Genomic DNA, 20,847 nt, shown 5'->3' on the forward strand with positions numbered 1-20,847 from the left:
CACCCAAAGTTTAAAAGCAATTTTCTCTACTAGGGTTTTCTCTCCTCTTCCACAAATCATCCTTCCTGGTCAACGACCTTCTCCCTTTCTTCTACTTTGGCCGATCTCTTCCTTCTTCCTTCTTCCTTCTTCCTTCTTCCTTCGTCAGCAACAGAGACTATCGTCTCCATCTCAAACAAAGGAGGAGGGAAGACGAAGGTGACTAGTTGAGGGAGAAGAAAAAGGGAAGACCGACTAATAGTCGAGAAGAAATTAGTTATCAAGAGAATGAGAGAAAACAGTTGGTGAAAATTATCACTTTTCAAACTTTGAGTGAGGGTGAATTGTTAGATTTTTCAAATTGAGGGTGATAAATATAATAAAACTTTAGTTGTTTTTTTCGTTAAATGATAGTTTTGTTTTTAACTTTAATTGAGAATTTTGCTAATAGATAGGTGTTTAAATTTTTGAAAGTTGGAGGGTAAAACTTTGAGGTTTCATTATATCTTGGATGGAAACAAGTCTTTTGAGTAATTTTCTTCAATAATCCTTAGGTTACATATCATCAATTTGGATTCAAACTATGAACCCTAGTTAATAAATACATGTATTATTCATATTTCCATATTATTTGCGTATTAAATATGTTCAAAAGAATTTTTAAATCCAAAACTTATTGAACATATATTTTACGCTCTTTCCATATTAAACGCGAATTATACGCTGTATTTTACGTTTGTCCTTTTTTTGAATTTTTGGCTAAATTTCAAGTACAAAATCATCCCTTCCATTTTTAATTATTTATGAAAATACCACTATAATTTAAAAAAAAACCAACAAAATTTATTTCTTAATTCTTAGCCTTAATTTTGTATTTTCCTCCCTTGTAGTTTGTACAAAGATTTACTATAATCTAAAATTTGAAATTAAAGCTAATTAATTTGTTTGTTTTTTTCAGTTGACCGGTATGTTACTTATTGAACAAAGAATTGATTATGTATTATATTATATCATATTATGTTTAATAGTTAATTAAATATTTTATATTTGAATTGTCATATTGATTTTTAATAAGAGATTTGTGAAAAGTATTAAAATTTTTATGATATTGTCATATTTTTAAAACGGTATTATTGAAGATATACCATATTAAATTCTTATATACACATTTCGTACTTTTTCTATTTGCAAATTTTAGGGATTTTTTTTTATAAACATATTTTTGATTATTCATCGTATTATACCCATATAATTTACATACTATTTTTTTCTTTTCCCCTATTTACTAATTATGCTTTGAACTTCTTTAAACAGTCAAAGAAAATCAGTCCAACAATAAATAAGTGAAATTAAATTAAATGTCCTAAATTCATATGCTCAAAACAAAATATTATATATGCAAAGCTAAAATACCTAGTCACAATTCATCTAAAAACCAACTGTTGAGATTTATGCAATTGAAATAAAATTTAGCTGGTTTTTATGTTAAGGTTTTTGGAATCGTATAATTGATTATATGGATTGATTCTTGAGTGTGTTGAATAAATTTGTTGAAGGATTTTAGGTTAGAATAGGTGTAAATTTGATTGTTGTTGCTTTTAGGGATAGATTCGGGCAAGGCTGAGCCTAAACATCCCTTGACTTGAATAGAAAATGGTCCTGCTCGAGTTTGTCTAGCCAAAATTAAGTTTGGTTTAAGTTTGATTCGGATGAAAAATGACTTATCTCAATTTGATTCAAGTTTAGCTTGATTTTGTAGCTTGAATCAATATTGGTTTGAATTCATAACTCTATTGAGCTCGAATTAATGGTTCGAATATATGGTTTGAGTTCGTGGTTTGTTGATAAAATAACGTCATTTTACCCAAATAATATTCAAAATTTCTAATTTAAGCTGAATCGAACCACGAATTTGAATTATTGAATTCACGTTGATTCAAACTAAATCAAGTCACAAATTTAAACTATTGATTCAAGCTATAACTTCGAATTGAATAGAATCGAATACCCTTTAACTCTAGTTCGGTTCGAATTAAAAAAGAGCCAAATATTCTGATTTAAGTTTAATTCAAATTTAAGTTAAATAAATTTGAGTCAAGTTAAATCAAACTGAATCAAACTTTGAAACCGAACTGATTTGGATCATATCCTGTCTAGTTGCTGTGGACATTATTTTTACGTAACTACTTTAATTTTCCAAAACCTCGGGTGAGCAGACCAACTCAAGTAAACAGTACCCATGAGTGGCTATTTTAACTTTATATAAATAATGTTGGGCATTTTTTGAGGATATGAATTTACTCTATTTAATCTAATATCCCTTTAAAAAAACGACACCGTTGGTCCGAAATTAGAAACAAAATCACCACTATAAATTCCTGGCAAAGTACTCTCTTCTCCTCTCCCCTCCTTCGTGGCAGACTCATCATCACATCTAAGTATCTTCTCTCAGAGGATTCATTCAGGTAAAACGCCGCGTATTCACTGCTAATTTTAGAATTTTTTTAGATCTGGTCCTTGTACGACCCTCCTCTACCGTTCATTTTTTTCCTGTTTCAACTTTCCAGTCGGAACTTTCTCACAAACCCTAGCGAGTCGTAAAACGGATCTGGTGTTTAATAGCTGTAATTTCAGTTATATATCATCATGAATTTCTTTATCTTTATATATGACTCGTTTTGATTGCGTTTTATCGTCTTTAAATTCGAAATCTTAAAATCGGAACGTTTGGGTGATTTGTTCTGTTTTTTGAGAGTTTTTGTTTCTTGTAGTTCCTTCAGTGGATGAATTAGTTGAATTTTTTTTGTTTTACGAGGTTTGGATCTAGATCTGTTGACCGGAGGAGTCAAATATCTTGATTTTTCGTTTGGTCCCCGAGAAAATCCTGGATTTTCTCGAAAACAAACGGATTTGTTAATTTTGAATCATATTTTTGTTATTGTCGTGAAATTGAAATTTTCGTTTGGTTTTCTGTGTAATTAGGCGTTTTCCTGTTGAAGTTTTTGGATTTTTGAAGATGAATCAGTTTTATCATCAGAGAAACGCCTTTGGCATGTGTGAGGAGACGTGCGGATTCAAATTCTCTGATCAGAGGGAGTCTGTTGTTTGTCCGAAGCCACGAAGAGTTGGTATTTTGGCCAACAGTTCTTCTAGGCCCTTGAGATGTCAATTGAGGTAAACTTTTCTTTCGCTCTCTCTCTCTCCTTTTTAGTGCCCTTTTTATGTATTTATATGTTCTAGTTTTAATGGAGTTATCTTTGAATTGCAGTCATCCAGTTGAGGTGGCCGATTCAAACGCCGGGGCAGAGCTTCTAGACATCATTCTCATCAAGGTAAACTGAAGTTATTGTTAAGAAACTTAGATATTGAAATTTTATTTTGTTAAAAGATCGATTCCGCATTTTATAGATGCATGACCTGTTATTGCGAAGTATGATGGTTTTGATTTTTATAAAGATTTCATGTTTTGATTTTTTCCAGGAGGGTTATGGGGTGGAACAAACAGCATCCCTGGTAGCATCTTCACCCCCGTTTTTTAGTGGATCTCCTCCAAGTAGGGCTGCCAACCCTTTAATTCAAGATGCTCGTTTTGGAGATGAGAAACTCACCCCATTGCAAGTACCAGTGGTACAAACCCCATCCGGTTTACCATCTCCATCATCATCAGCACGGAAGGCTGGATGTACTAGAATGAAGTTCGGGCTTAAACCAGCAACCGTTAGAGTAGAAGGATTTGATTGCCTCAACAGGGATTGCCAGAATTCCAGCATCCCTGCTATGGCCTAGACTTCCATAAAGGAGGAAACTGTACATAGAAGGAAGCTGAACATAAACAGCAAAACCTAACAAGAAGAGGGAGTTTTGAATATTTTTGGAGAGAATTAAGACGGTATGTTAAGTAGTGTATATAAATCGATGTGTGGTTTTTGTTGGTGATCTCTCTCATTGCTAAAGTCTTTGTAAGTAGTTCTGATTGAATATGTAATATATGAAAAAAATGAAGCATTGGGAGGGTTCATTTCATTTGTTTTGTAATCGTTCACCATGGAAAGAATTTGTATAGAGTCTGTTGGTGATTAAAATTTGGTCATTGACCCTGTAAATGTATTTTGGCAATTGTTAATGGCCTGATTTGGTCATTTCTCTTGTTTGATGTCCACTTTTTGATAAGTCTTTGAATTGTTACGTGTATTTGATGGTAGGGATTTTTTTTTTTAATTAACCGGAAAATCTGGGGTACAATAACTCGATCCATAGGGTTGGGTAAGTTAGGATTTTATAAGTATTACAAAAGTTTGAATTTAAGTTTTTTTTTTTTAATTTTAATATTTTATCAATTTTATTAACTTGAATCAGTTAGGAATTCTTCTCTTGCAATAAGACACATTCAGCATCTTGGCATGATAGCACAAATTACTCCACACTTTCTTGTAATTTCCTCTTTGACAATCCCCAAGCTGCGGTTTAATAGGTGGGTCATGCGTATGAAACTTTGATATGTTAAAAAGAGGAATACGAAGGAAAATTGTACTATTTATAGTAAACCTTCGTGTTTGGTATTTTTGTGTAAATACCCTAATTTAAAAACTAATAAAATTATATATATATATATATATATATATATATATATATATATATATATATATATATATTTGATAAATAATTTAAATATATAAATAATATATTATTTTATTATTAGATAATTTTAAATTAAAGATCAAATAATATTTAATTATATGATGATATATTATCTATGTATTTAAATTATATATTAAAAATATGTATCTTTTACAAATATAACTTGTTTGGACTTTTTTAATCTATTATAGTTCCTTAATATAAAAATTCCAAAATACACGAGTTAAGGTTGAGTTTTCGAAATCAACGGCTGCTCAAGAAAATTCCTTGATTCTTATTCATTATTTTACTTAACGAAATATCATAACTGGTCATTCACACACCTTTATAATTGATCTTCTAGATGAACTAACAATTTGAATTTATAACTTGCAAAAAAAAAAAAAGATTTGAATTTATCTAAACTCCGGATAAATGATATGATTCGAATGAGATTTTTTGTTATAAAAAAATAAAGAATTTTGTTATACTTAAGACATGTTTGACACACAACATATACTAGCATTCAATGTATTCTACGTAGTACTAAGGAGGTATTTGGTTATGACGTTATAAAGATTATTAGGTCAATTTATCTTTTGTTATTTACATTATTTCATTTATACCGGTAATTTTCTATTATTAATAGTGATGTGACAAGTAATATAAGAGATAATCTGATTACCATATCCATCTTAAGTATTAAAATATTACCAAGATGATCCTGATTTTATTATAATTATATCCTTATTCATTAAGTTTTTTAGGATAAAAATAATCTCATTTTCAATTAATATAAGAAATAATATAAAAATATTTTAGAATAATTATATCTGAGGGTATTTAAATAGAATAATATACCAGTATTATTTTATTACTTTAATTAAACACAATACTTGTTTTTACTTATCTAATTTATCAAATATAATAATAATTTATATTTTATAATTTATAAGGTAATCTATCTTGAAAAAATTTTGATAATAAAATATTATCCAAATCAAATACCCTCTAAATAATTTAATAATGTGTTTGGTGGTATGGTATTAAATAGGTCAAATGATTATTTTTCACTCAAAATTTGATAAAGTGATAGAGTTTTTACTATTAAATTTGAAAAAAATTAATTTTTCACCCATCTATTAATCTTAACTGTTATTTTTAACAGTTAAAAATATTTATATCAATTTTTTTAAAAAAATATTATAATAAATATATACATAAATATTATTTTTTAAAAATTTACTAAGTATAAATAAATATATTCTCTATCTATTGGTACAACTCCTGCAAGCCTACTTTCGTCGACGCAAAAGAGGCGCTCGTTCTCTCGTGATCTCTTGGAAGAGGGCTCCAGATCTGTGTTCCCAACCTCAGCCTACATTCCTGAGTTGTATGCTGACGACCCAAAGGCTTGGAGAAGTGTCTCTCCAGAAGAGGACTAGACCGTTTAAATGATGAATCCGTTGAGCTCTCTATACATGAGAGCAGAGTTCATGGGTCGATATCACTGTAGCTTATCATGTAAACGTACTAAATTACGTGTATCAATTGGTATCGAAAAATCGCATCAATATAAATAATACAATGCTATGCAATTTGTTTAATACTGTGCTATGCCATGCAAAAAATACCCACATAGCATATAGTTATTTAAAGTAATATTATGTATATATTCTTTTTTATATAATTTGAATATACAGATAATATTTCATTATGTAATTGGTTATTATTTTATTTTTAATTTAAAATTACCTAATTATATAAAAATGTATAATATTGAATCTATTTAAACATGTTTGTTGAGTTTCAAACACTGATTCAGCTGATTCAGCTGGAGCTTACGTAGCCATGTGAAGTCCAGGTGATGGACAAGTGAAGACAAGAAGCTGAGTCAGCGAGTTACGTATTTTGCTTTTTGGGTGAGTTGCGGAAGTTAAGGCGGGAAGATGAAACTGTCAACTCGAAGATTGCATCACCTCTTCTTTGTTTTATTGACTATTTATACCAGTATTCGTGTTTCTCAGTGATCATTAAAACTACCAGGGAAGAACTCTCTGATGATTCAATGGACATAAATAATAAAAATTGAAAGCCACAATTTTATGGATTAAATCTCGTTAATGCAGATGGATTAGTCACCAAGAAACCAGTCTTCATTTCCGCCGAAATCACACCGGGAAACCATCTGTATAAATGAGCAGATTAAATCTCGTTTATGTAGATGGATTCGGAAACCATGCCAAAATCAAGCTGAGAAACCACAGGGAAGAGAGGGTGCCAATGCTAGGCTGATGATACATCAGAATGAATTAAAAAAGACGATTACTATAAAGAGAAAATATATTTTGTAAGAGTATAACTGTAATATTTTAAACTTTGAGAAGAATAGTTATTAACTTTAAAATATGGAAATCTTGGATGGGGGAGGGGAAATACCCTTTAAAAACTAAGTTAAGAAAAAATTATCAGTTTTTAAAATTAAAATAGGAAAATGAGATAAATTTTTATTTTTTTAAATAAAATCATTAAATAATATTTTTACTCATTATACTAACAACAAATTTAACAAAAATTGAATATTAGGTGATTATTTAGATTTAAAAAAAATTACAAATATCAGTTTGACAATAGATTAAACCTTGTATTAACTTTTTTTTAAAATTTAAAATTTTATTGAAATAGGTAAAAGAAGACCTATTTTTTAATAGTATCTTTTTAGATCTTATTAATTCTTTCTCGATCAAACCTATAGAGTTCACTTAAAATAAAGTAATAAATTGAACCCACAACCCTGAATAAGTAAACTTTGAGATATAGTGATTAAACTCATAATCACTATATCGAATAAATTAAATATTTGTTTTGTTGTGGTACATCAACAAAGTGCCTAAACTTTCGAATAACAATATAATAGAATCTCGTGATACAGTACTTCTTTAGAACATTTTTCCTTTGAAAAATTTGATTATGTGATACTTTCAAATAGTTTTCATATCAATAATGTTGATAAATGGTTTATATGCAGTAATTTGGAAATTTCTTTGCTATTCTTTGTTTATGTGTAATTTTAATTTTAGCTATTATGGATACTAATTATATATTAGTCATGATATGGGATACCATCATCAAAAGACTGATGATCTCATAAATGAAGTTAAATGGGTAAAAACCAACCAAAATTATAAATGGAGTTTCAAAAATTCAAATATTTATCTTTTTGTTAAAATTTTCTGTTGGGATTAAAAGTACAAATACCATTTAACTAAAAATATTTAAAAAATAAAAATTTTATCATATTTCACTTATTTAGTTTAAAAAATTAATAATTTTTTTCTGTTCAAAATTTAAAAATTGATAATTTCCCCCCCCCCCCCCCCCCCCCCCCCCCCCCCCAAGGTTTTGATTTTTTTAGTCACCACTTTTTGACATCAACTTCAGCCACATTCTCTCTCCCTCCCGGCCTCTCTCGTCTTGTCTTTGGTCTCATTATTTTTTCTCCTCAACTAATTCATAACTATAACTCCTATCTTTTAAGCTTTTTCAACTTGCAAAAATACCTTAAGTATCAATGCTTTATTTTGGGAAAAATACAACAACCAAATTATTTTTCATTTTGGTGAGTATTCTTGGAAAATTGTTTGGTTTTTGGGATTCTCTTAGTTGCTTTAATCTACATGCTTTTGTAAATTCTTTCCTCTATTGAATTATTTGTTTTTTTTCCCCCTTTTTTGCTAATTTTGTTGTTACTTATGTATATACTGTTTTTTATTCATTATTTTTTTCATAATTTTTGTCCATAAGAAGATCCAGAAAAATCCATCACACAATCTACTTTCTTTTCTTCTTTTTCAAAAGTAACTTAGAGAAGCCAAAACTTCTAGACGGAAGGTTTGAGTTTGAATTTTTATTATGTTTGTGAAATCCTGATTTACTCAATGCATGATTATGGATCCAGTCGTATATTTGGGGTTTACCCATTTAACTAATACGGATAAGATTCCTCTGTTAAAGAAAACTTTAAAAGTTCATGATAAAAACGAAATTATCTATTATCATCAAGAAGTTATACATTTCAGTTCATTTTAGATGAAAACCCTAAGGGTCACATTTGATTTGAAGCTTGAAAATTAAAAGATGGACAATGTCATGGATGAGAGAACTATCCTTAAAAAAAGGAAAAAAACTACATTTGATATAAACAATTTTTCAAAAAGTTCATCTTGCATTTCTTTTCAAGAAGTAAAAGAGAGCCGGAGATTAGCTTCCTTTGTAAGCTCAAAATCTAACAAATTTGTATTTTTATATTTAGTACGAGGAACAATGCTTTCTGCATATATTTTTGAATATACAATTAAATATTTAAATATCATTATATGATTAGATGTTATTTGATTTTTAATATAAAATCATCAATCAAATGATTACATATCGATCCATGTATCCAAATATCACTTCATAAAAAACTAGTAATGGTGAGAAGAAAATAAAGTATTCAATCGTTATAAGTATTATTTTCATTATTTTAGTAATAAATTATTTTGCTCTTATTAAAATTATTTATTACTTTAATGAGAATAAAATAGTTGTTGAAAGTATATTTTCTTTCGTTAAAAAGTTTTTACGATGGAAAAACTTTTATCATCATTTGTCGTTATAACTTATTTGGTTAAAAATATTAACTATCATTAAAACTTTTTAATATCGAGAAACAGACTTTTTACATTTATTGTCTTCTCGTTAAAGTAATAAATTTATTTAGTTTGATCGAGATTATAGATAATTGATCGTTAAAATCACAAAAATATTATTTATAATAATCAAATATTTATCCATTCGTTATTTTTTTACTATTATCGGTATATTTTTATAGTGTATATATTTAAAAATATTTATTATTGATCTACCTAAATTTGTACTTAAAAATATATAGCATTGGTATGAAATAAGCACTATGTTGTAACAAACAGACAGAACTCAGAGGGTTGCATACGTGGTGAGTTCATGCAAAAACATGTTTCAAGAAAGCCGAAGAGACTTTTTATTACCAAAACCAAATAATCCAAACAAAAAAAAAAGTCAAGAAAACAGAGAGATTAGCTGAACTCTTCCAAAATTGAACTACAGAGCCACGTCATTGTCGGTTGGTGGGGCCCGAATAGCCAGGTGCCCGATTTGCTTCGCCATGTATCAATAAAGAAATATCAGTTTCTCTCCTGATTTTCTTATTACATCAGATTCTATTTTTCCCTGATATCTCGTCCTGTTGATTTCAAGGGTTTTCTCTTCTTTACTTCACTAGTTAAATCAATTTTCTATTCGATTTTCTCATGGGATTTTCTCGAGAAATTATAACCCGGGAAATTGCTCAATAAGTATTGAAGTAGAGACAGGCTTCTTCACTTTCTCTCATACATGCATCTTCCAGTTTCCGAGTTTCAACCCTAACACAAACTGTCTTATCTTTTCTATATATACAAACTCTCTCTTTCTTTCATTCTGCATCTTTTCTGTTTCTTAGTTGTGAAGAAAGGCAATAATGAAGATTGCGAAGGTGAGCCCCATTTATGAAGGGAAGCTGGGCAAGAGAGGGAGAGAAGGGGATGAAGAAGATGAAGGATGGAGGTCGAGAATAGATGCCAGAGCTAGAATGCGTAATTTAAGAAGTAATTATTATCCCAGAGCTCCACCAGCTCCAGCTCCAGCTCCTGTTCCTTCACATGCATGGCCGAAGACAATTATCACAACAGGAGCTACTTATAATTCAATGGCGTCGAGTTCGGGGGGCAATCAAGAAATACTTATCAATGAAACGGGGAATCAAGATGATGACGACGTGGTGATTGATCTAGAGGTGTGGACAAAAGAACTGATAAATTTTGAAGCTGATGATGAGAATGAGAGAAAGGAGATTACCATCAATGTTGATGATAAAAAGGAGACAGAAGAGCAAAACACCGAGACTGAAACGGCGCCGGCAGAGGGACCGGAAGATCCGGTTGGCGGTTACGGGTGGTTCGTGGGACTGGAGGAGTGGCCGATGACGTGGAGCTTTGAGGAGGAGTGGCTGTGGTGGGGAAGGGCACCCTTAGGGTTAGGGTCCCAAAACCCTGGTTGGGAATACATCAGTGGAGTTGGTTGGGTTGAAAACCCTCCATCATAAGACTTCAAGAAGAAGAAGAAGACGAAGATTAGGGAACTAAGCAAAGTTAAGTTCGTAATTGGGAAGTCAAAATTGTAGGTTATTGAATTAATTAGGAAGTCAATGTGTCTTTTGTGAACTAATAAAAACAACTGGGGAGTAATTAATATGTTAATGTTGTTAATATAATAATACTAAGTGAAAATGTAAGTTGCAATGCTGCGATTTAGCCTTGTTTTTGCTTCTAAATTGATGGATTATACATAGGATCTAACTTTTGTGGTTATATTTTTCATCAACTAAGGGACTCAAAAAAATCTTATTCTAATTGTTTGGGCTCGTCGTTTACCTAGTCTTCAGATAAACTCTGATTGCAAGGATACAGTTGATACCAATCTAAGTAAAGGATTTCATTCTTGGTCATGATGCTAGTTATATTACTAATATATGAGCATATTTTCATTAAATTAAAACATAAATATTCTTTATTGTACCAAAAAAATAAATTACCCAATAGATTAGATTACAAAAAAGAGTCTTCTCCCTGCAAATAATTTTTTTGTATTTTTTGAAATTTCTCTTAAATTTCAAGAGATTTTAAACGGTAGTTTTACTTAAATTTATAAGAATTTATATTCTATTTTAGCTGCACAGATAGAAAATGCTTTAATGGAAGAAATCCCATTGACCCCAAAATTAGTTTGAGAGACAAAAGAGAAAATTTTATATTTAAGAACGCATAAATTCAAGTCTTCTCTGACAATATATCAAGATCAAATTTTTAATTTATTTAGTTTAATAGTTGTGAGATTGGTCACTAGACTCAAAATTTATTTTATCTAATGTAATTGGTTTAGCTTTAAAAAGGAGGTTTTTTTTTTTTTTTTTTTACCTTCAAAAGTAATTTGACAGGTAAAAGAGAATGTTTCATATAAAAAAGAGCATAAATTCAAGTCTTTTGTAACAATATAACAAGATCAAATTTTTGACTTATCAGGTTTAATGGTTATCAAATCAATCACTAGACTTGAGATTTATCCTACTTAATATGATTAATTCAACCCCAAAAAAGTAATCCACTTGAGTAAGATTCCCTGTTATACAAAAAGAAAAAATCCCTTTGACTTTGAGCTACTACTCTTTCAATTACCATCTCTGTACAATTTATAAATTATATATAGATATAAAATAAATTAATAATGGTAATCAGCAAATGACAGGGAGTATTAATTTCTACTGAAAATTTAAAAAATCTATTACAGTTTCAAGATACTATTATAGATAAAGTATTTAGCTAACTAGTTGATATTATTGATTTACTTCTAATCTGTTTCTAATTAATTAAAACGATGAACAATACTTTTAAAATTGATGGTGTACTTGATCAAATGTCAATTGGAAGTAAGTAGCTAGCTAAAATTGTCTTAAATTAAGGATTGAGCTACCATTGACACTGCCTTCTACAGAGTGCTCATTGGCCTAGCCACTCAAAAAATGTTATTATAAGCTTAATTGAAAATATTGCTTAAGTTCTCACATTAGACAATCTTATCCCCTTTAGTGATTTAAACAATCAGTTGCTACTTCAAAGGAAATAAGTTACCATGTTGGTTTCCTTTGTCATTGATTATTTCAATTTAAGAAGGAATTAACATGTTTTCTATTGGCTATTCTTTCTTTATTTGAATGATGATTCCATTATGTGAACCTGATTTTTATAATTAATTTAACTACTATCATAAATATTGATTAATATACAACAATTATGTGTATAGCAAAGAAAAAGGAAAGATAAAAGAATAGAGTGAATTACCTTCCTCTTTTCTCCTTCACCATCTCCTTTCTCATTTTACGTTCTCCTTCTCTCCCTTTCTCCTCTTTCTCTACCCCTTCCCTCCCCCAAGATCATATCTACGAAACATATTGTAGCCAATTTTGCAATTTCTTGCCTAGAGCATGTCGACACAACCCAAACTTCACTAGTTGGAGTGGTTTCCATTCCTCCTAGTCCTCCGCTTTTTAACCTTTGGCGTTGATGGCATTGGCCTGGACTTTCGCCTCAATTTCTACTCTTGGTCAATGGTGGTAGTGATATTCACTCTGAATTGAAATACCAATGCAAACCTAGCCATATTCATTCTTTCATTTGTTGTTTCAAAACCTGACTCTAATTTCTTAATTTTAATCGGTGAATTTTAATATTTGTTGGATTTTAAGTCTTTTTTATGGTTGATTATTAATTTTTTGGTTTTGTAATCAAATCACTAGATCTTAATGGGTAATGTTTGATATGTGATAACCTGTGTTAGTAATCTATAAAATTGTATTAGCGAAGGCAATATTAATGTGTGATGTTCAATGCGTGTTAATGAACATACTGAGTGAGCTCCATAAGTTGTTTAAGGAAGATGAGGAAGAACCTCTATCATAGTAGCTTCCTCATGTCGTCAAATTTTCATTGAAAGGGTTATGTTTAATTTGGATGTGAAAATATAATTTAGAGTAATGTTATGCGTACAAATAATGTACATAACTTTGTGCATAATAATATTTCATTATGTGATTAGGTAGTTTTAAATTAGAGATAAAATTATGCGTACAAACAAATTTTGTAAACATATTTATGCAAATTGAGGTGATTGTGGTTATTTATTTTTTCTCTTATATTAAAATCACCTAATTAGATACGATCAACTCAGTTTGTATAGATAAATTTATATAATTTATTTATACACATAAAATTACTCTAAATAAAGAGATAATTTTGTATCTTAAAAAATCTTATTTTTTCAAAAAGAAAGATAAATTTTAGTAACTTTCAATTACAGGCCAACAAATGGGTTCATATATCAGAAGAAGTTTCTATTTCTTTGAAAATGTTTCAAATAAAATTGAAGGGAAACATATTTATATATTAAATTATAATAAAATTATGTATAATTATTTTATGTATATAAATATATATATATTTATATATATCATTATATAATTAAGTGATTTTGAATTAGATATATAATAATATATAGATAATATTATTTATTGATTTATTCAAAATATGTAACGTATTTGATCTTTACGCACATTTTATGATTAGTGTACATATACGCACAAGGTTGCCTCAATCAAATAGATTCCAAGTGAAAATGACTAAATGCAAGCCACAAACGTCAAGCATGGAGAGACGATGGCGACCTCAAGTCAGATCCTCTGGTCCTCACGAAATATTATATATTTTAATTTCTTTTTAGGTTTGAGCGATATTATATCATTTTAAAGGGACTTCGACTTATCACCAGCTTCGATCACCTCCTCGTCTTCTTGTTCAGCTGCCGTGATGGGTTCACCAAAATTAGTTTATAGATTATTATATTGATCTCATAAAGATAATGTAAAAATCTTTATGAGTTGAGATGACAACGATTGCGTAGAGTAGAGCTCTAATCCACGACTGGTTCCATAAGAAAAACATTTTTCCATCTTTGTCTTGTCTCTTGATATGGAGATAATAGACAATTTTTGTTTCCTCGTTACTGAGAAAATTTTTGTTCATTTCTCCTTTCCATTCTCTTGGGAAATTTCTCTACACTTTTCTTTTTCATTCTACCTAAAAAAAAAAAAAATTATTTATTTGATATCATAGTATACTTATAATAATTTAAAATTTAAAGAATATGTAACGAAGAGGACGAGTCAAAATATATTTATTTCAGTTTTTGTGTCTCAAGTTGCAAAGACTTTAGTCATTCCTTTTCTCTTCTCTATCTCTATCTTTGTTGGAAAATCACCTTCTCAAACAGGAAAAGACGGGTTAAAAACTAGATTTTATGAGCAGAATTGTCATCTATATTTATAAGATCACAGAATGAGTCCATGTTTTATTCACTCAATTATATGATGATACATATCAAATATGTACTAATTTATATATTCAAAATAGGAACGTATAATTTAATTTTTAATTTATCTATACAAATAAAGATAATAATTTGTAATTAAATTATGTAAATCTCTTCTCTTACTTTAAAATACCTAATAAAATATTATTACGATTAGATTATACGAATAAGTTTATAAAATATATTTACAAATATAGAAGTCAATAATTGGTGCCCAGATTGCTTGTTCATCTTATTATGTTTGTGTCAACAAAACATTATGATTGATTTGAATGGATGCTCAACAAAACTTATAAGAAACAAAAATAAAAACAAGATTCATACAGAAATAGAGTTGGCAAGAAACTACCCTTTATTCAACAATTCTCAGCCATTCCATCGGTATCCGGACCAGAAATTGAAAAGAATGGGAAAGAAATATCTCAAAAAACAAAAACGAGAAAAAACAAGTGTTCAGAGTACGGTTTAAAGAAACAAACCGACCCTCGTGAATTAAGGGTACGTAATAGTAATAATCATAAGAAAGAAGTGAACTTAGACGCCTGGTGGCTTGTAGGCAATGAAACTGATGCACTGTGAAGTAGTCTTATTGCAGTTTTTTAGAATAAAAGTCCTAATCTTTAGGGACATCTGTTTGTATTTGAATTATTCCAAGTTTTTGTTACCACTTAGCCATATTTTCGCTAAAGTGGGCTGCTTTTTCGTTTTTCCGTTAAAATCATGTATTGAAAGGCTATTTAAGCCAAAGTAGTTGTCAATAAAACTTAAGCCATTCAAATCCAGTTTGTTGCGTACTTATTCTTAAGTTTCAGAATAGATCAAAGTTCTCAACAATCTGGTATCAGAGCCCACTGGGTTTGATAGAATTTAAGTAGCAGTATTTGAAATTCTTGTAGCAGCACAAGAAGATGGCTCAGAAAATGACTACTGAAGGGAATTTTATACAGCCAGCCATTCCTCGCTTTGATGGTCACTATGATCATTGGAGCATGTTGATGGAAAATTTCCTACGATCTAAGGAATATTGGGATTTAGTGGAGACTGGCTATGTTGCGCTAGCAAGTGGAGTGTTGCAAACAGAAGCACAACAAAAGAAGAATGATGAGATGAAGCTGAAGGACCTGAAAGTGAAGAACTATCTCTTTCAAGCTATAGATCGTACAATTTTGACACTATTCTCAGGAAGGATACAGCCAAAGAAATATGGGATGCCATGAAGAGAAAGTATGAAGGGAATGCAAGGATCAAAAGGTCTCATCTTCAAGCTCTCCGCAGAGAATTTGAAACTCTTGAGATGAGGTCTGAAGAAAGAGTAACAGAGTACTTTTCCAGAGTCATGACAGTGGCGAACAAGATGCGTACTTATGGAGAAGATATGCAAGATGTGAAAGTGGTAGAGAAAATTCTACGCTCTTTAGATGAGAAGTTTAACTATGTTGTCTGTTCTATTGAGGAATCGAAGGATATTGATGCTCTCACTATTGATGAGTTACAAAGCTCATTAATAGTACATGAACAGAAATTTCAGAGGCGCAATGGTAAGGAGCAGGCCTTGAAGGTGGCGTATGAAGGAGGAAGAGGTCGTGGCTGTGGTGCCTACAGAGGAAGAGGAAGAGGTCGAGCAAGTTTCAACAAGGAAACAGTGGAATGTTACCGTTGTCATAAACTTGGACATTTTCGATATGAATGTCCTTTCGAAAATAAAGAAGCAAACTATGCAGAGCTTGATGAGAGAGATGAAATGCTTTTAATGTCTCATGTGGAGCTGAATGAGGCCAAAGGAGAAGATGCATGGTTTCTTGACTCAGGATGTTCTAATCACATGTGTGGCAATCAAGCTATGTTCAGTGAACTCGATGAAAAATTTCGACATTCAGTGAAATTGGGGAACAACACTAAAATGAATGTGATGGGAAAGGGAAGTGTGAAACTATTGCTGAATGGCGTCATTTATGTTGTTACTGAGGTATATTATATTCCAGAATTAAGAAATAATCTCTTAAGCATGGGACAATTGCAAGAAAGAGGTTTAGCTATTTTGATCAAAGAAGGAATGTGCAAAATATTTCATCCAGAGAAGGGTCTGATTATTCAAACCAGTATGAGTGTTAATAGAATGTTTATCCTGTTGGCCCAATCTCAAGCCTCTTCTCAAGCATAACCTGAACAGTGCTTTCACACAAAAGCTGAAAACTTGACTCATCTTTGGCATCAAAGGTATGGACATCTGAGCTACAAAGGTTTGAGAACCTTACTGCATAGGGACATGGTACATGGACTCCCTCAACTCTCTGCGTCAAGTGTGACTTGCATTGATTGCATCAACGGCAAACAACACCGTGATCCTATCCCAAAGAAGAGTACTTGGAGAGCAACTCAGAAACTGGAACTTATCCATGCAGACATTTGTGGTCCTATCACCCCTACATCTAACAGCAACAAGAGGTATTTTTTGTTATTCATTGATGATTACAGTAGAAAAGCTTGGGTATATTTCTTGCTAGAGAAATCAAGGGCTTTAAATTTTTTTAAATGCTTCAAGACTATGGTTGAGAAAGAAACAGGAATGTTTGTTAAGTGCTTGCGTACTGATAGAGGAGGAGAATTCACTTCAAATGAGTTCAATGATTTTTGCAAAGAAAGTGGAATCAAGAGGCAGTTGACCATCGCTTATACACCGCAGCAGAACGGCGTGGTAGAACGAAAGAATAGAACCGTGATGAATATGGTTCGTTCGATGCTATCTGATAAGAACATTCCCAAGAATTTTTGGCCTGAGGCAGTAAATTGGGCTGTCTATGTTCTAAATAGATGTCCTACATTGGCTGTCAAAGATGTTACACCAGAAGAAGCTTGGAGTGCAGTGAAACCCTCAGTAGAACATTTTCGGGTCTTTGGTTGCATAGCACACGTTCATGTACCAAATGTAGGGAGGGCTAAACTTGATAATAGAAGCATTACATGAGTGCTATTAGGAGTTAGTGAAGAGTCAAAAGGTTACAGGCTATTTGATCCTGTTGCTAAGAAAATTATTGTGAGTAAAGATGTAATTTTCGAAGAAGAGAGGCAATGGGATTGGGATGTGAGTTATAAAAAAAATATAGTAGTAGATTTAGAATGGGGTGAGAATGAAGAAGAGGTGAGTGAAAATGGGAATGGTGATGATATTGATGAAGAGGAAACTAGTGATGAGGGAGTTGGAGAAAGAGAAGATGGGTCCAATGAAGGTGAAGAGAGAGTGAGGGAATTAAGGCAACCTCATGAGAGGCAACCTCCTATGTGGATGGATGATTATGTTAGTGGAGAAGACCTATCTAAGGATGAAGTTCATATGGCACAAGCTGTATCAACTGATCCTTTATACTTTGAAGAAGCCGTGAAGAGTGCAGATTGGAGATTGGCCATGGACAATGAAATGAAATCCATCGAGAAGAACAAAACGTGGACACTCACCGAGCTGCCTGCTGGAGCTAAAACAATTGGAGTAAAGTGGGTTTACAAAACCAAATACAATGAACATGGAAAGATTGATAAGCATAAGGCTCGTTTGGTTGCGAAAGGGTATTTTCAAAAGCATGGAATAGACTACACAGAAGTTTTTGCACCAGTGGCAAGAATGGATACTGTCAGAATGATTATTGCTCTAGCCGCACAAAAGGATTGGAAAATTTTTCAACTAGATGTCAAATCGGCTTTTCTCCATGGTGAGCTAAGTGAAGATGTTTATGTGGAACAACCTAGAGGATATGAAAAAAAAGGCAGTGAGCATTTGGTTTGCAAACTACACAAAGCCCTGTACGGATTAAAACAAGCACCACGAGCTTGGTTTAGTCGCATCGAAACACATTTCATTGAAGAAGGGTTTCAAAAATGTGATAGTGAGCAGACACTATTCACAAAGAAAAACAGAGAAGGAAGAATTATCATCGTAAGTGTTTATGTCGATGATTTAATTTTTACTGGAGATGATGAAGTTATGATGTCTGAATTTAAAAACTCTATGTTAAGAGAGTTTGATATGTCTGACTTGGGGAAGATGAGGTTTTTTCTTGGAATCGAAGTGCTACAAAAATCTGATGGTATTTACATATGTCAAAGAAAATATGCTTCGGAGATTTTGAAGAGATTTGGTATGATGGAAAGTAATTCAGTGAGCAGTCCAATAGTTCCTGGTTTCAAAGTGAGCAAAGATGGAGATGGAGTCTCTGTTGATGAGACATACTACAAGCAGTTAGTGGGAAGTTTAATGTATCTCACTGCCACAAGACCTGACATGATGTTTGTTACTTGTCTCATAAGTAGATATATGGCAAAACCAAAGGAAGGTCATTTACAGGCAGCCAAGAGAGTACTTCGATACTTAAAAGGGACTGTGAACTATGGAATTCATTATAAGAAAGAAGAAAATGGTGAGTTATAGGCATTTACAGATAGCGACTATGCTGAAGATGTGGATGACAGAAAAAGCACATCTGGGTACGTGTTTTTAATGAGTTCAGGTGCAGTTTCATGGTGCTCAAAAAAGCAGCCTATTGTGACCTTATCCACCACAGAAGCTGAGTTTGTAGCAGCTGCAGTTTGTGTTTGTCAAGGAATCTGGATGAAGAGAATTTTACAGAAGCTGGGACATTTAAATGAAGACTGTATTACTGTAATGTGTGACAACAGTTCAACCATCAAGCTGTCTAAAAATCCTGTTATGCATGGATGCAGTAAGCATATTGATGTAAGATTTCATTTCTTAAGGAATCTTACCAAGAATGGTACAATTGAATTAGTTCACTGTGGGAGTCAAGATCAGGTGGCAGATATAATGACCAAACCATTGAAGCTTAAAGTTTTTCTGAAACTTCGAAAATTGCTGGGAGTGTGCGAGATTTCTAGCGTAAACTAATTGCTTCACAGCATTTAGTTTAAGGGAGGGAATGAAGTAGTCTTATTGCAGTTTTTTAGAATAAAAGTCCTAGTCTTTAGGGACATCTGTTTGTATTTGAATTATTCCAAGTTTCTGTTACCACTTAGCCATATTTTCGCTAAAGTGGGCTGCTTTTTCGTTTTTCCGTTAAAATCATGTATTGAAAGGCTATTTAAGCCAAAGTAGTTGTCAATAAAACTTAAGCCATTCAAATCCAGTTTGTTGCGTACTTATTCTTAAGTTTCATAATAGATCAAAGTTCTCAACACACTGCACTTGACGCTTGTTGTCGAATCCGATGATTCGGATGAAGGCATTGGGGTATGTCCTCTTGGCTTCCTGCAGCTCCTTCGCCACCTGAACCGGATCCGTGCATCCGAACATTGGCAACTTGCAAATCACCCAGTAGCGTCCATCGTAGTATCCGGGAGACCTGTGGTTCTCGCGGTAGACGAAACCGTGCTACAAACAATCAAGACAAAACATTTATCAGCATTATCTTTGTTGCCAAACCGAATATTCTAACAATTTTAGCCTATAAACCCGATAAAATATGAATAAATTGTATTTCTAATATATTAAATTGTGTTAATGTTATATTCAGGACGTTTGGATAAGAAAAAAATTTGAAGTTATATCATAAAAATGACCTCCAACTCGAATTCCAGGCAGGGAGTCCATCCCATTCGGAGAAGGTAAGCGATTTCCTTCAACAAAGACTCTTCACTGAGTGGTGGAAGGTATGAAAGGGTCTCGAACTTCCTCTTTCCCAATGGTGGTCACACCTGAAGTCATGGAAACAAAACCAAAATGAGCAAATTTTGAACCTGGGTTGTGTTTGTTTTTTCGGTGAAAGAGTTGAATTTAGGGTAATAATTAAAGACCTGCATGCATTGGACTCTTCCGCCATTGTTGGAGATGGAAGTAATGTCGTTGGTCTTTCTGGTAACTGGGAAACCTGAGGTAGACTTGAGGCCGTTGAAGGGGGCAACAATGGAGGCCTCAGCCGGGCTGGTGCGGCTCACAGTGGCCACGGTGGCTGAAGAGATCATAGAGGAAGCCATTTCTTCTTTCTTCTTCTGCTTAGTTGCAAACTTTTTGCTCTCTTAATAGAACTCTGCAGTAGTGCTAGTTGCTATATATAATGATAACATTAGGCTATCTCATATCCTATGGACAGAAGTTTCTCAACTAGATTTTGAATAAATTATGATCGTAGGATCGATTAAAAGATGACATCGCACCCTAATATCCACATGAGGAATGAAAATTTTGAAAGTTAGCCTCGTCAGAAAGCT

General features: G+C 32.1%; 2 protein-coding genes across 2 annotated transcripts; one reads left to right on the plus strand and one right to left on the minus strand.

Annotated features, from left to right (window-relative positions):
• The first annotated feature begins 2,322 nt into the window (after window positions 1-2,322).
• LOC123197299 lies at window positions 2,323-4,138 on the plus strand. Its single transcript, XM_044611522.1, has 4 exons — window positions 2,323-2,444; window positions 2,962-3,153; window positions 3,248-3,311; window positions 3,460-4,138. The coding sequence occupies exons 2-4, from the start codon at window positions 2,996-2,998 to the stop codon at window positions 3,763-3,765; spliced, it is 528 nt and encodes a 175-aa protein (XP_044467457.1). The 5' UTR covers window positions 2,323-2,444; window positions 2,962-2,995; the 3' UTR covers window positions 3,766-4,138.
• A 10,817-nt stretch (window positions 4,139-14,955) lies between these two features.
• On the minus strand, window positions 14,956-20,643 carry LOC123198269. Its single transcript, XM_044612945.1, has 4 exons — window positions 20,434-20,643; window positions 20,200-20,334; window positions 19,823-20,011; window positions 14,956-15,210 (listed from the first exon to the last, which is right to left on the minus strand). The coding sequence occupies exons 2-4, from the start codon at window positions 20,228-20,230 to the stop codon at window positions 14,987-14,989; spliced, it is 444 nt and encodes a 147-aa protein (XP_044468880.1). The 5' UTR covers window positions 20,231-20,334; window positions 20,434-20,643; the 3' UTR covers window positions 14,956-14,986.
• Between the last annotated feature and the right edge of the window lie 204 nt (window positions 20,644-20,847).

The sequence above is a fragment of the Mangifera indica genome, chromosome 15 (assembly GCF_011075055.1).
Source record: "Mangifera indica cultivar Alphonso chromosome 15, CATAS_Mindica_2.1, whole genome shotgun sequence".
NCBI lineage: Eukaryota > Viridiplantae > Streptophyta > Magnoliopsida > Sapindales > Anacardiaceae > Mangifera > Mangifera indica.